Source organism: Erinaceus europaeus, chromosome 2, assembly GCF_950295315.1.
Source record: "Erinaceus europaeus chromosome 2, mEriEur2.1, whole genome shotgun sequence".
NCBI lineage: Eukaryota > Metazoa > Chordata > Mammalia > Eulipotyphla > Erinaceidae > Erinaceus > Erinaceus europaeus.
The window spans coordinates 109,329,206-109,350,369 of NC_080163.1; the positions used below are offsets into that span (position 1 = coordinate 109,329,206).

A 21,164-nucleotide genomic window follows, 5' to 3' on the forward strand; every position below is an offset into this window, starting at 1 on the left:
TGATAAGAGCTTAAGTTTTCTTAGCATGACTTCCAGCCCTATGTTTTCAATAACCCCTAACTCTTCCTTTCTTTTTTTAAAAAATATTTTATTTATTTATTGCATACAGGCAGAGAGAAACTAGAGCAGAGAAACACCTGCAGCACTGCTTCAACACTTGTGAAGCTACCCTTCTGCAGGTGGGGATTGAGGGCTGGAACCGGGATCCTTCAACATTGAAACTTGCACTCAACCAGGTGCATCACAGCCATGCCCCATCAATAGCTCTTTCTTAGATCCTAAAAGGGAAAGGACAGGTGGATACATTCTAAGACCTTTTACAAGGAGGCTGGAATACCCATAGTGATGGCCTTTGGAGGAGATATGGAACATTGGAAACAAAGGGCCCTGATATGAAATGAAGAGGGAAGACATCAAGAAGTAGCAGGAAGGGAATGGAGTGGGAAGTATAGAGTGTTATCAGTCCTTAGGGGCCAAAAACCAAGGCTAAGCAGAGCCCAATCAATTCCAGTTCCAGTAATAGGTGTCTAGACCCAAGGTGGGGGTGGGGGAGACTGATGGGACAAAAGAGGAGAGAAGAGAAGCCCTAGACAAACTCTGAATGGGTTCCTACAAGAAACAAAATTTGGGACAGATTATTTAATTATTGATTATTTAAATCAGAGTGATTTCTGCTTTGGTTTGGAGCAAGTCTCTAAAGATTTGCAATTCAGTTCTTCATCTTAGAGAGCTGGAAGACAGTATTGATTTAAAATAGAAATATTAAAATGGATCTTCCTTCCTTGCAGAATTCTGCAGTCTGTTTACATCACAGTTTACTCAGAGCCTGCTGTTAAGTCAAAAATTCTATGGTTGTTATTTCAGTCTGTTGACACTGCAGTTACATATTTCGCCATGTGACATCTTTGCAGTGTAGGAGTAAGACATTTAGAGGCTCCTAAATTAAGGCTAACTGATGGCAAGGGACTTTTTTTTTTCCTCCTCCAAATATCGTTTTAACATGAACGGTGCTACCAGTGTGAACCATATTAAAAAAAAGAAATGCTGCTTACTTTCACCTAAACCCCTAGATGACAAGGAACACATCCATTGAAAACATTTCTCCTGTCCAAACTCACAGTACCTGAACTATTCTATGATCTGTTACATTTTCCTTTGCTGCTGGTGCTATATTTTTAAACTTCTGAATTTGAATTCTATCTCTCTGCTTCATGTCTGCTGTGCAGTTAAAATCCTAAGACTCTTATTTTTATCTGAAATATTTACATATTCCACAATTCTACAGAATAAATGAAAATCAAATTGAAACAGAAGTAAAAAAAAACAAAACAGGACCTTAAAAATCTCAAAATTGGGTGGGGGAGATAGCATAATGGTTATGCAAATAGACTCTCAAGCCTGAGGCTGCAAAGTCCCAGGTTCAATCCCCCATATCACCAGAGCTGAGCAGTGCTCTGGTGTTTCTTTCTGTGTCTCTCTCCGTCTGTATCTCTCTCTTAAATAAATAAATAAATATTTTTTTTAAAATCTCAAAATTATACTGATCATTGGTGACAAACATTAAAAAGCTTAGGAAACTCCTTGAGATTAGTTACTGTATAGGCACTTCGCTCAGTGGTATCCTTGGTATGCTTTTTCACTTATTTTTGGTGGGAGGCAGTGTTGGGGCTCAACTTCATGCCCTCATACATGCCAAGCATGCACCTTACCACCAAGTCACTACTGCCCACTTTCAACCTCTTTTATTCAGTCAGAACATTAGCTCTTGACTAGATCATGAGGCTCATTTGATCCCATTCCCTCACTTTACAAAGGTGGATAGCAAAGTCCAAACCAGAATCAATTAACCAATTAAACAGAAATTGGTGGTGGGGGGGTGTAAAGAACAACACAATAAATATTATTTCTCTAAAATTAACATTAAATTGAGCAAAAGCTATTCAAAGGGGCCGAGTGGTGGCACACCCGGTTGAGCACACATGTTGGGACCTGGGTCTGAGCCCCCGTTCCCACCTACAGGGGGGAAGCTTCACAAGTGGTAAAGCAGTGCTGCAGGTGTCTCTCTGTCTCCTCAATATATGTCCCCCTTCCTCTCAATTTCTGGCTGTCTCTACCAAATAAATGAAGACTAAAAGAAAAAATAAAAGCTATTCAAGAACCAAGATTAGGTAGAGGAATGCTTGCTGAGTTGTACTGTCCAGAATCTCCTCCAGTACAGAATTTATTACCCAACTACTGGGTCTGCTGCAGACAGCCATGAGGTTGAGCCATCTGTCATGTCCAAGGTCCCATGCATGATTACTGTGGAAGGACAAAGGCCAGGTTCCCTTGACACAATGCTAAAATAAAGTTTTCTTTTTCTTTTTCTATTTTTTTTTTTTTGCCTCCAAGGTTATCGCTGGGGCTCAGTGCCAGCACTATAAATTCACTCCTCTTTGTGGCCATTTTCTCCTCTTTTTTTGCCCCTCCATTTTATTTGATAAAAAAGAGATAAATTGAGAGGGAATAGGGAGATAAAGAGGGAGACACTTGCAGACCTGCACTTATGAAGCATCCACAGGTGGGGAGTGGGGGCTCAAAACTGGGTCTTTCCATATGGTACTATGTGCATATAACCAGGTGTGCCACTGCCCAGCCTCCAAACTAAAGAGTTTTCAATGTGTCCTATGGGGTCAACAGAAGTCTTGAGATTACAGCCCAATTACTTCCTCTATACCTACATCCTTTCCTGGATACTAAACTTGAGTACCCAGGAAAGAACAGCATATTGCATGCTAGTTTCTGCTTCTTTAACAGCCCAACCTGCAACACACAATCAGGCAATCTTTGGCTAGTATGACACTTTTTTCCCCTCCATATCTGTTAAATTAATCAAGACATCTAATTTTTAAAAGAAAATTTCTGAAAATCAAGACTCCAATAAATATGCATTTTAATTCAAGTCATTAATTCACACGTGTATAAAACCTTCATAATTATAGGGGGAAACATATTTCGAAATGAAACATGTTTCATTGGGGGGAGAAAGCAGAGAAGCTGTTAATAAACTGTTGGAGAGCTACTGAACATTGAAAACAGGTGTTCAATATATAATTGTTGCATGAATTAAAAAGACTCTCAATAGGGGACTGAGTGGTGGTGTACCTGGTTAAGTACACATAGTATGAAGCACAAGGACCAGAGCAAGGATTCAGATTTAAGCCCCCACTCTACACCTTCAGGGGGGATACTTCATGAGCTGTGAAGCAGGTCTACAGGTGTCTATCTTTCTCTCTCCCTTTCAATCCCTCCCCACCTCAATTTCTCTCTGTCTTATCCAATAAAATGAAAGGGAAAAAAAAGGTCATTAGGAGTAGTGGATTCATAGGTAGTGCCGGCACTAAGGCCAAGTGATAACCCTGAAGGCAAAACAAACAAACAAACAAACAAAACACCAGACTTGCTTTGCTTCAAGGTTAGATGAAGGCTGGGTTACTGTTTCTGTCTTTTGTTTGATTCTCCTGGTCCTTCCTTTCTTTCTTTTCTTTTTTAATTTCTCATTCTGCTTTCCACACTTCCTTTATCATTTTCCTGTTCAGTCTTTCAAGCCCCAAGTTGTTTCACATCAGAAGAGCAGGAGGGGTCAGGACTGATGTTCCAGCTTTGCCTGGAGGATTCACTTATCTGCTAAGTCATAAAGGCAAAGAGTCAGATCCAAGTTAAAGAAAGAGAGATGCAGGGACAAGAAGGCGAGAATCAATGAAGGCAGTTCCAAGGAGTAGAGCTGAACTTTTGCTCCATTTCTTGAACGTCTAGTGCCTTATCAGGCATTGGAGAGTAAAAGGCAGAATTTCAACTCTTAGCACATTAGACTCTAGTGGGAAAGTTGGCCAACAATAATGAGAGCAAAGAAGAGTAAACAGGAGGAAACTTCCCAGAGGAAAGGACACTTGAGTTGACTCTAACAAGAGGCAATGAAGTAACATGAAAAGACATGGACGTGTGGGAGTCATACTCAGCTTGGCTTGGACACCAGATGAGAGGAAGCAATGGCAGGGGGTAGAGTGGGGGTTTGGAGGGGTCTGCTGAGGTCAGTTTATGAAGGGTCCTCAATGCTGGTGGGTGAAAGTTGGAATTTACCCTTTGGAGTGGAGCCTATTATGACTTTTATATTCTATTAAACATCTTTAAAACTGGTTTTAATCCTATTAGGGGTTAGATTGGCATTTTATATTATTTCCTTTAAAAGATTTATCTATTTACTGGCCAGGCAGTAGTGCATCCAGTTTGAGTACTCACACTAACATGCACAAGGACCCAGGTATGAGTGCCTACTCCCCACTGCAGGGGAAAGGAAGCAGTGCTCCAGGCGTCTCTTTTTTCTTTCCCTCTGTTTTTTTGTTTGTTTGTTTTGTTTTGTTCTGTTTTCTTTTCTTTTTCTTTCTTTTTTTTTTTCTTCCAGGGTTATCTCTGGGGCTTCGGTGCTTACAATACAAATCCACTGCTCCTGTTAGACATTTTTTTTTCTGTTGTTGTTGCTCTGTTGTCGTTGTTGTTGTATAGTACAGGGATACTAAGAGAGGAAGAGAAAGATAGACCCCTGCAGACCTGCTTCACTACTTGTGAAGCGACCCCCTGCAGGTGGAGAGCTGGGGGCTTGAACCGGGATCCTTACTCAGGTCCTTGCACTTGGCACTATGTGTGCTTAACCTAGTGTGCTAGCACCTGGCCCCCCTTTTCTTTCCCTCTTTATCTCACCCTTCTCCTCTCAATTTCTCTCTGTCCTATCTAATAATAATAATAATAATAAAAGTCTGTGAGGAGTGATGAATTCATCCTGTTGGCACCAAGTCTCAGAAATAGCCCTGGTGGCAATTTAAAAAAATTTTAATAGATTTTTTAATACAGAGTGAGTGGGGCAGAAAAAGCTAAAGGTGTCCCCTCCCACCCAGCCTCCAAGCCCCAAAAGCACTGCAGTGGTGCTGAGTACTGAACCTAGGACCTTGGAGGCTTAGGTATGAAAGTCTTTTGGTTAACCATTATGCCACCTCCTCTGCCTGAGCCTCACTCTTGTATATGCAGTCAGGAAGCTAACTCATGACTTCATATACGAAAGATATATATTCTACCACTGAACTATCTACTCAGGCAGACTAGATAGGAATTTTAGAAAGATCATTCTGGGGGAAGAGTCAAGGAAACAGTTCAATACTAGAGCAAAAGAATTTGCATACCTGAAGGGTCATGTTGATCCTTATCACAGCCATACTGTCAGAGGTGAGCAGTGTTTGGTCGCCTCTCTCTCATAAAAATAAATAAATAAATAAACTGAAATAAAGAAATATCATGGGAGTCAGGTGGTAGCACAGTGGATTAAGCACACGTGGCGCAAAGCACAAGGATTGGAGTAAGGATCCTGGTTCGAGTCCCCGGCTCCCCATCTGCAGGGGAGTTGCTTCACAGGCAGTGAAGCAGGTCTGCAGGTGTCTATCTTTCTCTCCCTCTCTCTGTTTTCCCCATCTATCTCCATTTCTCTCTGTCCTATCCAACAACGATGACATCAATAACAACAATAACCACAACAATAAAACAACAAGGACAACAAAAGGGAATAAATAAACATTAAAAAGAAAAAAAGAAATATCATACTGGAACCAGAACAGAACATAGATCAGCAAGAATAGTAGTCATGAAATTAGTTGGTTGGGATTAATACAACATGCCCAACAAAGAGTGAAGAGAGTGTGAACTAAAAAAAATAAACCCAGACTGGTGAATGGAGAAAAGGAACCTAGATGTAAAGATCTAGGAGAAGGACTCATAGGATGTGGAACAGACTGGCTGAAGAACATGATAGACATTCCTTCCTGATATCTCTCACATGTCTTGTAATGCCAAGGATTCGGGGTCCCAGTCTCTCTCTTCAATATTTGTTTATTTATTTATATTTATTTTTAAGTGAGAAAGAAAGAAGAACAGGGGGTGAAGGTAACACCAGGGTATCACTCTAGCACATGCAATATAGAGGAATGAACTCAGGGCCTCATGCCTGAGAGTTCATTCTTTGTCTATTGTGCCACCTCCCAGGTCAGGGTTTATTATTATTTTGCTAGCATTTATTTATTTATTTACTTATACATTTTTTTTATTCATGAGAGGAGGGGAGTGAGAGAATTAGAGCATTCCTCTGGTATAAGTAGTGCCAGGATCTAGACTAGAGACCTCATGCTTGAGAGTCCATCAAATTGTCTACTGCATCACCTCCCAGACCATCACAACTGCTCATTACTTCCTACAACAATATAGCCTTAAGACAAGGTACCACCACTCTTTGGGACCATGAACAGGCATGCTTGGTACTTGTTAAAAGAAAGTGAGTGAATGTTGTATGCTTCTAAAAACCCCTTCTGTTTCATTAGTTTAATCCCCCCTGCTTAACACTATTCTATTTACATAACCACTTCATTCTCCTCCCTCCAGGGCATTGGTGGTTCAGTGGTAGAATTCTTGCCTGCTCCATCCCCTCTCCTTGTCACACCCTGATTTTCACCAGTCACTTTTCTCTCCACCCTCTCTGTGTTGCATCCTGTTCCCACCCTACTGGGCTAGTATATTTATAAGGACAAGATTGTAGTTTTTAGTTTAGCTTAGCTTGGTATAGATTGCGCTGTGTCCTGCATGAATAAAGAGATACTGCGTACAGCTCAACCATGAGTCCCTGGTCGTCTGTTACCCGCCTGTGAAGCCAGCCCGTCGAAAACAACAAGTGAATGCCCTGATTCATGGTTCTTCAGCTGAGATGCAAACTCTCCATGTACAGTAGTGTATATTTGGGCCCACTGCATAACTCCAGGAGACAAGAAGGACAGGGAGAAGTAATGTACACAAGATGTTCATGCCTCTTGCTGCACCCAGAGCAATAAAGCTCTTTGTCTCTGACCTAGCAATCTTGTGTCCAACCTGGAAACACTAGTATCTTTTATGACATACAGAGCAGGCCACATTATTAACTTGTATGTTAATAATCCCAGACATGTTAAGGTGAATGAAGATTTCTGGCTTGAGAAACTAGATGTGAAGTGGCACCTTTCATAAAGGAGAAGAATTGGAGTATAGAAGCAAGAAACAGTCGCACAATACTTAATGATGCAGATGCAGTCTTAGAAATGTATCATTAGGTGATTTTGTTGTGTGTTATAGAGTGTAATCATAAACCAAAAGGGTTAAGCCTATTACACATGTAGGTTACATGGTATCTGTACCACCATCTAATATGCAGTGTGTCATAGACTGAAATATTATTCAGTGACACATGACTGTAACAAAGTATTATTGATTCTGAATCTGCCGTTTTATTGCCAACGTGGTGTGTTCACCAAGAATGGAAGATGTTCATAAAACAAGCTCAGGCATATCGGTAAATTGTGTCCCTAGCTGAAAGAGGACTAGAAATCTCCAGTGGTTGACCAATTTTACACCCCAGATGATACTCAGCTTCCCCCCCATGCAATCCTTTGTTTGGAAGTCCGTTGGTGCCTCCTCAGAATACAGATGATCCCCAAATGCAAAGATGAGTTTAGGGGTGTTCGGGTACTCTTCTTCTTTTTTGCCTCCAGGGTTATCGCTGGGGTTCAGTGCCTGCACTACAAATCCATTGCTCCTAGAGCCTATTTTTCCCTTTTTTTTTATTGTTGCTGTCCTTGTTGTTGCTATTATTGTTATTGCTGTTGTTGTTGCCAGATAGGGTAGAGAGAAATAGAGAGAGGAGGGAAAGACAGAGAGGGGGAGAGAAAGACAGACACCTGCAGATCTGATTTACCACCTGTGAAGCAACCCCCTGCAGATGGGAAACTGGGGGCTTGAACTGGGATCCTTATATGAGTTCTTATGCTTCACGCAGTGTGCACTTAGCCCTCAGGCACTCTTCTTAAAGGAGCTAGAGGCCTGGAAGTGGTACAGTAGATAAAGGATTGCACTCTCAAGCAGGAAGTTTCGAGTTCAATCCTAGGTATTTTATGTTCTAGAGTGATGTTCTGATGTTCTATCTCTTTCTCTATCCTTATCTCTCCACTTCTGTCTCTCATAAATGAAAAACTAAAAATCTTTGTTTTATTTTATTGTTATTATTTGCTTCCAGGGTTATTGCTGGAGCTTTGGTGCCTGCACTACAAATTCACTGCTCCTAGAGGCCATTTTTCCCATTGTTGTTGTTGTTATTATTATTGTTGTCATTGCTGTTGTTATTGGATAGGGCAGAGAGATACCGAGAGAAGAGGGGAGACAGAGAGGGGGAGAGAAAGACAGACACCTGCACACTTGCTTCACTGTCTGTGAAGCGACCCCCTTGCAGGTGGGGAGCCGGGGGGCTCAAACCCGGATCTTTACGCTGGTCGGTGCACTTTGCACCATGTGTGCTTAACCTGCTGAGCTACTGCCCAACCCTCTTTGTTTTATTTTTAAAGAAGAGCCTGAGTAATGTGAACAGAGATTTATTCATTTCGTTGAATGAACAGTATTTATTCAGTAACCTTTACTCTAATAAGAAAATCCATTAAACAGACCGCCTTCTCCTCTCTCAATCTTATTTATTCCTGGAGACAACCTGTGGTGTAAGAAAGACATTTGAACTGAAAGTGAAGGAGAGGCAGTAGAAGAAATATCACATCTAAGACATTTTTATGGTGGTAGGGACTTCTTAGAGTGCTAACCTTGCCCAAACAGCAAAGACTCAATTATACGTTTTTGTTTTGTTTTGTTTTGTTTTGTTGTTTGGAAGAGGGAGGGTACATACTCCCACACACACACACCTAATATGTATTCTTAAACAGTTCTTCAAGTAAGGTATGGATCCAGTCAACAAAATAGTTGTCACTTACCTGGTCATTCAAAAGCTGATGGTTTAGAGGTGTCCAGGTACTCATCTTTGTCTGCATTTTGGGACCATCTATGCTTTTTGGAGGTGCAAATGCCATCATGAAACAACTGAATAGTCTTCTATAAGAAAAACCACACCTAGAAAGAGAAATGAATTACATAATCTTCAGGAAAAAAAATTTCAGTATGTTGGGAGACAAAATGGGGCAAATGGAGACAAAATATATAATTGGGGGGGCATTTTCTACACCAGTACTTATATGGATGCTTAATTAAAGTTCACAAAACCTGTTCTAGTTTATTTTGTAGTTGAAGAAAACTAGGCTCATTATAGTTACACATCTTATTCTAGGTTCTATACACTAGGAATAAGACTCTGAAAATAAGGTATCTGAGACTTTATTTTACTTTCATTGAATACAGCATCTAGGCCAAAACAAAATATTTTAATTTATAAAATCACAGTACAACATAAAATAATCCATTCTTATGCTTTGCAACTTCTCTTCTAATATGTAAGAAGGCTTCTAGTTTGATTCTGTATTTAAGAAGCATAATGGTGGGATGGACAAAATTATGTCTTTGTAGATGGATAGATCTGGGCATATTGAGGGAAATCTAGTGATTTTAGTTGACCAGTGTAAGTCTGCTTTTGTTTGATGAAAGGGTTTTAATTTCCTTTCTAATATATACTTGCTGTTACATATAGAGTATATATATATATATATATATATATTTAATATAAAATTAGAAAGTTTCTGGTGGAGGGTAGATAGCATAATAGTTATGCAAACAGACTCTCATGCCTGAGGCTCCAAAGTCCCAAGTTCAATACCCCTCCCCCGCACCACCATAAGCCAGAGCTGAACAGTGCTCTGGATAAAAAAAAAATTTTTTAATTAGAAAGTTTCTAATATAGACTACAGACTATCCAAACTCCGTATATTTACAAGTTTAGGAACATGGTGAAGTTAGCTTAACTCATCTTTTCAGCTTCTTCCTTCTCTCTCCCTTCCTCCTACTCTGCCATGACACATTGAACTTTGTATCAATAAGAAATATGGAGAGAGTGGGAGTCGGGCGGTAGCGCAGCGGGTTAAGCGCAGGTGGCATGAAGTGCAAGGACGGGCGTAAGGATCCCGGTTCGAGGCCCGGCTCCCCACCTCCAGGGGAGTCGCTTAACAAGCTGTGAAGCAGGTGTCTTTCTCTCCCCCTCTCTGTCTTCCCCTCCTTTCTCCATTTCTCTCTGTCCTATCCAACAACGACGACATCAATAACTACAACAACAACAACAAAAGGGCAACAAAAGGGAATAAGTAAATAAATTAAAATTATTTTAAAAAATTTGATGAGAGTGAAGAATGAGGTTGCCTGAGGCCCCAGGTTCAATCGTCAGCATTACAGCATGCCAGAGCTGAAAACAAAACACAAAACCCTGGTTTTTTGTTGGTTTTTTGTTTTTGTTTTTGTTTTTTGCTTACGTGGTTTTCTGAATCTGCTCACTAGAATCTTAACCTCAGTATTATGTAATAGATGCTCATTAATATTCTTTAAATCAACTGAATAAATTAATGTAATGGTGGGAGAGGGAATGGGTTAGACATTAAAGTTACTGAAGATGTAGCATGAAACTCAGAACAATATGAATTGAGCATTGGGGTTATACTTATTTTTGTTGTATATTCATTTAAATTTGAAGAGTATTTAGTTTCCCTACCAATACACAATCCAACTACTGCACACTGCAGTATCATTAGAGAGGAGAATCTCAGATGTCATTACAAAATTAGGACATGGGTCTAACAGGCCTTAAATAAGACTTCCTCTTAAAGTCCACTAGTTAGGTACAAAGCAGAAATTATTATATGATGCCAAGAGCTAGTGTCTGATAGGCATCAAAAGAATGGTTTGTTGGTGGTTAATTTCACCAGCAGAAAGCACCAGACACTTGAATTGCCGCAAAAAAGGAGAACAAAAATGTAATTCTCCTGAGCACCGGCAAGGTTTGTGATGTGCCCCAGGAGACCTGAACGTGGAGTTCGAAAAAAAAAGGGGGGCTCCATTTTTTTTTTTAATGCCCATCCCATTCCTCTCACCTCTGTCTGCTTGTTTCCTTCTCAAGGCTAAAGCGCCAGAGTTGCCATAGTAGCTTTTTTTCTGAGTCTGTGCACCACCTCCCCACCCCCAGCTTGCAGTAGTCCAATCACCATCTATAAATTCTTCCCCTGGCACCCGGGGTCTCTTAGGCAACAATGTGTGTTTTTTTGATTGGCCAGCAGACCCAGGGCTGGTTCCCAAATTGGGTACACGGATAAAAATGAGAAGTGTGAGCACCAAGAGAGAGAAAGGACCGCGGTCTCCCAGTACAGTGATAGGATGAAGATAGAACCATTCTCCTGAAATGAGAAACTTGGAAAACCATTCAAGACTCTCTCTCTCTCTCTCTCTCTCTCTCTCTTTTTCTCTCTCTCTCTCTGTGTGTGTGTGTGTGTGTGTGTGTGTGTGTGTGTGTGTGTGTGTGTGTGTGTGAATTTGCCCTACTTACTGAGCATGCCCAATTACATTACTCTGCTCACACCGAAATGGGCACTCTGCTTTTCCAGGTTTTAAGAGCAGCCAGCAGGTAAAAAGAAATGCTGGAAGTAAAAGAATTGCCGACTGAATCGGTGAAAGAATTGCACCTGCTACCGGAAGGGGCAGGGCATGGGAAAAGTGCCCAACTCGCAAATGCTTTAATGTGAATTCACATTTATTGGATTAAGAAATTTGGTCTGGCAGACAGATGCACCGTGGAGCCAGCAGGTGGCATGGCTTAATAAGAATGCCCCTACATTTGGGGAGTACAATCCAAGCTAATTCATTTATTAAGTCTATTGAACAGCCACCATATCATAAGGGAAATAACAAGAATTTAAAAATCCAATTTTCAGAAAGGAGCTCCTTTGATAAATGCAAAGCATTTATCTTTAATTAAATTTTTAATTAATTTTTAATCAGAGCACTACTCAGCTCTAACTTATGGTGGTGGTCATGGTGGTGTGTGTGTGTTTGTGTGTATGGGGGTGAGTATTGAATTTGGGATTTTAGAGCGTCAGACATGAAAGCTTTTATAGAAAACCATCATGCTATCTCCCCCACTTGCAATGCAGTCCTTATGGGCAACTAACCAAAAGGTGGAGGGAAGGGTTGGCTTTTCTCTCTTATGCTCCCTAAAATCAGTAAGAACGGACTCTCCACCAACTTAAACACAATAAGTAGCATCTGCATGTCTTCAATTTAAAGAGAGAAATAAAGTTCACAGAGAGTGTTGCTTTCCCTGAGTTAACAAAGGATCAGTAAGTAACCAAACTGAAATTAGAAACTAGATTGACTCAATTCTAGCCTTGTGGTTTTTCTGCATGATTAAGTTGAAGGTAAATGAATAAACATAGCATTGGAGTGGGGACGGGGGTGGGGGGAGCTGGGGAAAGCTTGTAGATGCAATATAAATTACCATGCAGGACTAGTTAATATTTATGGTTTCAAAACGGGTTCATCCAGAAAGAGACTAGTTTTAACAGCAGGCTAAGTGGTGTCTGTGAAGTTCCTGCTCATTAAATACTTTCTATTGGTGGTTATAATATGCAATGAAAGAGAGATAGGATGAAAGGAAGAGAGTGTTTCATAGAACTTTGTTGTATTTAAATGTTTTAAATCCTAAAATTAAGGTCACTTGTGACTCTCCCCTCCACCAGCCCCCTGTGGGCATACTCTTATCCTGAAGCTCATCAGTCTGAAAGTCCAACCTTCCCTCAACTCTGAACTACATAATTTGTATAGTGAGTATATCAGCTCAATGTCCACACTACTTTGACATGACTTTTAAATGGGAAGGGAAATTTAAAGTCATGCATAAGAAACAATCTTGTAACTCCACAGAGATTTTAAGTAAGCACTGATGTTTTGCTTCACATAATGTTAACAGTTGAAATCCCTTTTATACGCTTCCCAAATCTCATTACCTTCCTACCTACCCAGAGGTATTGTCATGAAATTGATGAGGAACCTCCTTGTGCTTTCTGTTTCTTTTTCTTCTTCTTCAATATATATAATGTTTTACCTTTAAAAGTTTTACATATAGGGGGCTGGGTGATGGCACATCTGATTAATGCACAGGTTACCAAGTGCAAGGACCTAGATTTGAGCCTCAACTCCCCCATTCACAGGGAGGAAGCTTCACACATGGTGAAGCAAGTACTGTAGGTGTCTCTCTGTCTCTCTCCCTCTCTGTTTTCCCTGACCCCTCAATTTCTCTTTGTCCTATCAAATAAATAAACAAGCCACCAGGAGTGGTGGATTTGATGTGCAGGCACCAAGCCCCAATGATAACACTGGTAGCAATAAATAAATAAATTAATTAATTAATCAACAAACAAACAAAATCCTTATATATAGTGTGTAACCTGATGTTTTTAAACAGGTGTGTACAACCCACGGTGTCAGTATTACTTAAGTCCTGTGTGCTACCAATAGAACTGAATAATGGCTTTTAAAGTCCAAACCGAAAAGAGAGAGGGAGAGGGAGAGGGAGAAAGAGAGATAGAGCCAGACAGGGAGAGAGGGAGAGAAAGGGAATAGAAAGAAAAGCAGGTACTACTGTAGTTAAGAAAAAGAAAAAAAAGCTCTGAATGAATCCATACTCTGTTACTACAAAGCTGTGCGGCTTTGAGTAAGGGATTTAACTTTTCTGGGCATTATTTTCCTCATCTGAAAAATGAGAATTTGGGTTTAGATGAACTTTAAGAACTCTTTCAGGTCTAAAACTGCTTATGTAGAAAACAAAAAGGGAAACACTGCCTGAGGAGCAAAAGATGGGGAATGCAGGGAATGCCACCATAACCACAAGTCCACTTGTTCACAAGGTCTTGGCCAAGAGAATTGAAATACCTGTTCCCAGGCAGGTATCCTGTCTGTTCCTGGTTCAGCCTGAAGCTCTGTAACTGGGAGCTACCTGCCTCTACCTGCATAGCGGGCCACCCTCAGCATCTGCCTCTGGACCACCTGTGAGCCAAGGGTGATGGCTCACCTGGTAGAGGACACATATTAACCGGTGTAAGGACCTGAGTTTGAGCCTCAGCCACAATGTACCTGTAAGGGGAAGCTTGGTGAGCAGTGGAGTGGTGCTATAGTGTGTTTACTTCTCTTTGTCTCTCTCCCTTTATGTGTGTGTGGGGGGAAGTCCTATAGGAGAGGTGGAATTGTCTAAGCAAGGAGCCCCAGTAATAAAACAAAACAAACTAAAACATGCCTCCAGCTTTTAGCATAGCAGGGACTCGGATTCTATTCCTGGTACCAGGAGAGATGCATGCTTATGTCTTTTCCTCTTTCCCTTATATAAATAAAGAGACAAACATAAGGAATGAAACACACACACAACCACACATAAGAATGTACAGAAAGAAAGTCAGGGAGATTAGTGTCTGAGGCTCCAGGTTCACCACCATATCCTAAGATCTGAGAGATGCTCTGCTCTTCCTCCCATAAAAAACAAACAAACAAACAAACAAACAAATGCCAACAGGCTTCCAGAGGTGGGCACGATTCTGCGGGGCCAAGGGTAGTGAGTGGCAAAGGAGTGGGGGTGGGGACGGGGGTTAATGCGTGTGTAAGTGCCTCCAGGATGTGAAGGAACCAGTCTGTTGTGAATTCACACTGAGCTTAAATTAAACTCAAAATGGGAGCGCTTCCCAGCCTGCACAGTACGCCTGCGCTGTGCGTGCGCGCGCTTGCGCGCTCGCGCTCGCGCTCGCCGGTAGGACCGCGCGCCCAGGCGCTCGCCAAAGCTCGCGGCTTCTCGGCGGCGCGCGGCGGCGCTGCTGCTCCCGGCGTCCACCTGAGGGACCGCGACAGCCCCGCGCCCCGCGCCCCGCGCCCCGCGACGCCCCCGCCGCGGGCCGCCGGGCCGCCAGGTGTGAGGTGAGCGAGCTCCGAGGCGCGCGGCGCACCCCTTACCCCGCGCTGGGTTTGCGGGCCGGGGCGCTGAGCACAAGAGGGGGGGTCGGGCGGCCGCGAGCCCGCCGAACCCCGCGCCGAGGAGCCCCCGCGGCACCTCCTCCCCCGGGACCGGGATTCGTGTCGCGGCCACAACAAAAGCCCGAGGCGCGGGGCTCGGAGGGGCGCGGGCGGCGGCGGCGGCGGGGACCCCGAGGTGCGGAGCGGCAGGTTCGGGGCCCGCGGTGAGCAGATGCTCGTGGGAAGGAGCGGCTCCCCCCACCCCCGCCACGCCGGCCAGGCCCCCCGCTTCGCCCGCGCCCTGGCAACCTGTGCGAGTGGGGACCCCTCCCTAGCCACGGTCCCCGGTCCCCGGTGCGGGGGGCGAGGGGAGGACGACCCGGGAGACTCGGGGGCTCCGGGCCGCCAAGCGTGGGAGAGGGACGCGGCCGCCCGCCCCGAGGACAATGCGCCCCGAGACCGGTCTCCGCGTTCGAATCCCGCAGCCGCCCCCCACCCCAGCCCCGGGGGCCCCCAGCCTCGCACCCAGCCCAGCTGGTAAACAGCCCGTGCACGACCCCCGTCTTGCCGGTGCCTGAAAGTTGTCCCCTTCGCCCCAGTTTTTTTTTTTTTGCAAAGTCGCCTGCCCCCTCCCAGCGGCTGTGCGCCCTCCACCTTCCTGCCCCCAGGGCCGCGGTGCAGCGCGCTGGGTCTTGCACCGGCGGAGGAGGTGCGGCTGGGTCGCTAATGGATGGCTGGGGTGCTGCTGGGTGACGACTGGATGGAGGGGTGCAGCTGGTTCGTGAATAGGTGTCTGGGGTGCAACTGGGTCATTGCTGTGGGGGCGGGGGTTTGCTGCTGCTGGGTTTTTCATAGATGGCCTGGGACCCAAAGGCGCGGTTAAACTATCTGTAGACATTTTTGGTGTTTTCCTAGAGGCTCTTCTTCTATTATTATTATTTTTTTTCTCTTTTGGTAATTGCAAGAGCCTTAGAGTTCGGTGCCTCCGCTGTTAGAGAAAGAAAGGATTTCTTTTTTCTTTCTTCCTTTTTCTTTTTTCTTTTTTTTTTGGGGGGGGGAGGATGGTGGGGGGAACAAAAGCTTAGGTGTAGAGTAGAAATGGAAGGGGAAAAAATCCTCATAAAGAGAGGTCCGTTTGGGGAGTCCAGCATAAAGTGGGAATGTGAATGAATGTTGGTTCCCTTCAGAGTTTGGGCTGAGGGAGCTAAGCAGAGCAGATCGGCAGCTGGAGAGAAATGACTGCTTTATCAGTTTCCCAACAAAATCGTCATTTTGTCAAAGTAGGTTTGATAGATGTATGATGTGTCCTTGTGGGAGCTGGGCTGCTTTACAAAACCAGTACCCCCCTAAGAGCAAGGGAACAAAGACTTGACTGACAGTGGGGGTGTCACCTCCCTCCAGCCTTCTTTTAGCTTTTATCCTGTGTGCTTACAGTCCAAGGACTAGATAAATCCTTGGTTCTGTTATTAAGAATTAATTACTCTTGGAGGTAATGCTTCCTGTTCGTATTTTTAAATAAATCAACACTAGGCTTTTCCTGCCAGCTCAGAGGGGAAAACATCTACCAAAACCCAAAACAAAAGGTGAAAAGATCTAGAGTTGGGAAAGAGTTAGGAAAGCTTGAGTGTGTGGACTTGAAAGGGTAGAACTTAAAATAAAACAGAACAAAGATGCACCCCCTTCTTTTACCAAATTTTTTTTTTACTTAATAAAATAACAATGTACCCCACCCCTGTGATATGAAGTAATTAGGGAAATAAATAATTTATTAGTAAAGCTTTACATAACTGTTTTCCCTCCACTTTATCATTCACTACAAATATTTTCTTATCTTCACCCCTCCCAAGTCTATAATGTCCTACTAGTAGAAGAAAGGACAGACTGTAGGCTTTTTCATTCTTTTCTTTAGCAATTATATTGCTTTGAGCTTTATTTTGTGCTTGGAACACTTAGTTGTATTTTTCTTGGGAATTCCATGCTGGCGACCTTTGCGGTGGGGAGAGTTGAAGGGAATTTAGTAGTAAAGTCCACATTCTTTCTCCGTATGATACAGTGTGAATGCTTTATCATTGAGGAAGGAGAAAAGAGTTTTAACTCACAATAAGTCCTCTGTTTTCTACTTGCCACCACGAAAAGATATCTACCCAACTTAAATTTCATATTCATTTATTAGTAACACTATACGATTTTATATTCAAAGCTTACTGAGTGTACTCACTGCTAGCAGACTGCTGTTGATTTTATTTTCTATAGGAGACAGGTGGTAGGAAATGATTTTTCTATGTGTCTACTTTCACAGGAAGAAGTGTTGGTCTCAAGTTAGAGTTACAGTTACTTAAAACCATAGCTGCCCACAAAACAGCAAAAATGTACAGAGAGAATTATTTGGAAAATAGGTGCTAGGAATTTATTAGGCGTAGATTTCCTTGATATTAAACAACTTTCTTGTGAACAGATTTTAATTGAAAAGGAACATTGAAATTGGTTACAATTTCAGGCTGACTTTTTAAAAGTCTAGAATCTGACCTATTTTGAACTTTCAAATTTTGCCTTCAGGTTTATTTTTAAAAGTTCTCTCTTTAGTATTAACAAATAAGTTAAGATTTTAAGATGAACTGGATTTTGAAGATTAACATTCATTTTAATGTTGAGCTTTGAACCTAGATGTCTTTGTCTTCCTGTTTATTCTATTAATTTTTTTTTGTAGAAACTTTAAAAAAAAATTTTATTTTTCCCCCCTTTGTTGCCCTTGTTTATCATCGTTGTTATTGTTGCTGTCATTGTTCTTGGATAGGACAGAGAGAAATGGAGAAAGGAGGGGAAGACGGGGGGAGAGAAAGACACCTGCAGACCTGCTTCACTGCTTGTGAAGCAGGGGATTGTGAGTCGGGGATTCAAACCGGAATCCTTACGTTTGTCCTTGCGCTTGTTGCACCATGTGTGCTTAACCTGCTGCGCCACTGCCCGGCTTCCTCTATTAATTTTTTTTAAATCTATCAGCACATTGTAAGACTAGATTACCAGATGACAAGATGAACTTCACACACTAGAGATGAAGTAGGAAAGACCAGAAAATAGATACATTAATAGGTATATAGGACCCACAAGTTAAACATGATGCTATATAAACATTTAGCAACTAGTACACAGTTATTTCAGAATGAATTTATTTTTTAGTAAGAAGAGATAGAAAACAAAAGGTTGTCCCAGTTCGAGCGTCCACTCCCCACCTGCAGGGGAGTCGCTTCACAGGCAGTGAAGCAGGTCTGCAGGTGTCTGTCTTTCTCTCCTCTCTGTTTTTCTCTCCTCTCTCCATTTCTCTCTGTCCTATCTACAGCGATGACATCAGTAACAACAGCAGTAATAACTAAAACAATAAGGTCAACAAAAGGGAAAATAAATAAAAATAAAATAAAAAAGAAACAAAAGGTTGAAGACCACATGGGCTTTAGCATAAGGAAAGTAACAGTATCAGTATACTGAATGAACTTTTTGTCTTTTTAACAAGGACAATTTCCTTAAAAGAAAAAAAAAAAAAACCCTGTGATTTAGGAGTAATCATGGCTAAATCCTTGAATGTGTTCTTGAAAAACTCTGAAAGGAGTGAAACAAATACCCTTCTTGTTCCCACTATAGCCACTGTGTGTGAGGCAACCTTTAGATAGTATATCTGAAATGGAAATGCAAATGTCTGCATTTTATGGAGTGTCAAGAAAATTAAATCTCAGCAGAGAATCATGAAATGGATCACTTTGTACAGAAAGTGTGAATTGAAATAGAATCGCTAAACATAATCTTTTGTTGTAATGCCCTCTTGACAAGCCCTCAGGGCCCACTTTTGTCATTGTTTCTTCTGGGATTCATCCTGCTCTCCTCTTCATGGTTGCCACCCCCTGCTTTCCCCTTTGGAGTCTTTGTATCTGGCTTTATAGCACATCTGGGAAGACAGTCTTCTAAGATTGTATCCCAGTCCTTTATTACTGTCCTTCAGGACAAATACTTGGTTTATTTTATTTTAAAGACTGTTAAATTTTCATTTCTTTTCTTACCAGGGCATATTCACCAGTGTGATTCTACCGTTCCACATGGATTACACACACACACACACCCTTACCTTTTTCTTTCCTTTTTTTTTTTTTTTTTTTTAAATTTCTGGTAGAGAAAGGAGGAGAGACAGAATGGCTGAAGGGGGGGTGGGATACACACAAACACAGTGCCATTATTCATGAAGCTTCCTTGTGTGCTGTGCATAGTTGCTTCCATATTGTGCTGAGGTCCCTAACCTGGGTCTTACCTGGTGAACTGTCTCAGTCCCGCTTTATTTTATTTGTTTTTTATCATTAAAAGAAAACTGAGCACACACATAATTACAGTGTGCAGGGACCTGGGTTCAACCCCTGCCCGCAGGGGGAAAGCTTCACAAGTGGTAAAGCAGGGCTGCAGGTGTCTCTTTGTTTCCCTCTCTGTCTCCCTCTCTCTGTCTTCCCCTTCCCTCTCAATTTCCCTCTGTCTCTATCCAATAAAAAATAAATAAATAAAAAAAAGAAAACAGGGAGTCGGGCAGTAGTGCAGTGGGGTAAGCGCAGGTGGCGCTAAGTGCATGGACTAAGAATCACAGTCGAGCCCCCGGCTCCCCACCTGCAGGGGAGTCACTTCACAGGCGGTGAAGCAGGTCTGCAGGTGTCTGTTTTCTCCTCCCCCTCTCTGTCTTCCCGTTCTCTCTCCATTTCTCTCTGTCCTATCTAACAATGACGACATCAATAACAACAGTAATAACTACTACAACAATAAAAAACAAGAGCAACAAAAGGGGAAATAAAATAAATATTAAAAAAAGAAAATTGAAAATAGGCTAATTTCAGTTTCCTGATGCTATCTATATATTAATAAAAATGAGCATGTAGGTTTAACATACCTAGTTCTTCTTATTTACAATGATAACCTGAAATCTCCTTTTCAAATACTTTATATCACCCTATGGAGAAGTGAATGCATCTATTTTCCCATAGGCAAGGCATGAACAATTTTTGCCACATAAATTTTTGCTGGGCCCAGACCCTGAAGCTGTTTCCTTGAGATTTTTTGTTAATCCTACAGATCCCTTTATTCAGTTGGAAAACTGTGCATTCCTGTACTAAAGAAAGAAAAAAATAAAAAGACTGTTAACCCTTATTTAATAAGTATTTAATATTGAGTCCAGAATTTTTTGTCTTGCAGGTTTGGAACTTCAGTTTACAGCTTTCCTTATTGTTAGGAAAAATGACTTATACTACAAGTGTTCACGTGATTATGATTGAAATAGATATTTCTTTTAATTTTTTTTTAAAGTGGCACCAGTGTTGAGTGGCCTCCTGGGGTCAATTTTTGTTGTTGTTGTTTTTGATTTTTGTGTAGAGAAGGGGTAGAAGAAACCCCACTATCCGTGGAGTTTGTTGGTACTGACCATGGTTCTCTCATGTTCCAAGACTCAAATCCAGGACCATTGATTTGGTAAAATACGCTTTACCAGGTGAGCCATCTCCCGTGTGTTGCATTCTCTCCATCCCCCCACAGATATTTCAGAATGTTAATGAAATGATTTGGAACATACATCAAAAGTTTTCTTTTTAAAAATAATTTTTTTATTTTTAATTTGTTAGGACAGAGTAATTGAGAGGGAAGAGATAGAGAGATAGAGAGAGACAGAGATACCTGCGTCATTGCTTCATCATTTGTGAAGCTTCCCCTTCTGCAGGTAGGGGCCAGGGACTTGTACCTGGCCCTTGTACATGGTAACATGTGCATTCATCCAGATGCACCACCAGGCTCCACATCAAAAGTTTTTATTTATTTTTATTTTTATGTACCATTTGATTCAGTTGATAGGTGGTCTTATTTATTTCAATATTGACAGTTTTTGCTCATACTGTAATTCATCACATTTTTACTTTTCTTAGAATCTATAATAGGGTAACAATATGTTTGATTAACAGCCACTAAATCAATAATTGAACTAGTACTATTTCTTGTCAGCTAATCAGCATACACTTATAGATTTAGCAGAGTTAGCTATTCTGGACACCAAAATAATAGATTATTTATAAAATCTCAGAATCATAATTTCATTTTTACTTTTATAATTTATTTATTTATTTTGGATAGAGGCAGACTGGGGGGAGGTAGATACCTCCAACACTGCTTCACCACTTGTAAAACTTTTCCCTTGCAGGTGGGGACTTCAGGCTTGAATCCAGTTTCTTGCACACAGTAAGGCGTGCACTCAACCAGGTGCACCACTTCCCAGCCCCTCGTAATTTTATTGATAGAGAACCAGGGCACCA

At 41.9% G+C, this 21,164-nt stretch overlaps 2 protein-coding genes across 7 annotated transcripts in view; one reads left to right on the forward strand and one right to left on the reverse strand.

Annotated features, from left to right (window-relative positions):
- Window positions 1–11,015, reverse strand: part of FBXO16 (F-box protein 16) — a 63,446-nt gene extending 52,431 nt beyond the window's left edge. For 3 of the 4 annotated variants that reach the window (XM_060184899.1, XM_060184898.1, XM_060184900.1), the window contains exons 1-2: window positions 10,950–11,015; window positions 8,856–8,991 (exon numbers count right to left, since the gene is read on the reverse strand). In XM_060184899.1, the coding sequence (XP_060040882.1) occupies window positions 8,856–8,954 (99 nt within the window). In that variant the 5' untranslated portion in view covers window positions 8,955–8,991; window positions 10,950–11,015. The remainder of the gene's footprint in view (window positions 1–8,855; window positions 8,992–10,949) is intronic. The other variant, XM_016185609.2, reaches the window with a different exon arrangement.
- Window positions 11,016–14,649: 3,634 nt separating this feature from the next.
- Window positions 14,650–21,164, forward strand: part of FZD3 (frizzled class receptor 3) — a 94,365-nt gene continuing 87,850 nt past the window's right edge. The window contains exon 1 of one of the 3 annotated variants that reach the window (XM_060184891.1): window positions 14,650–14,808. The gene's annotated coding sequence lies outside the window, so the exon portion shown is untranslated. Of the gene's footprint in view, window positions 14,809–15,048; window positions 15,069–16,105; window positions 16,125–21,164 lie in introns of those variants that run through there. The other 2 variants (XM_060184894.1, XM_060184895.1) reach the window with 2 other exon arrangements.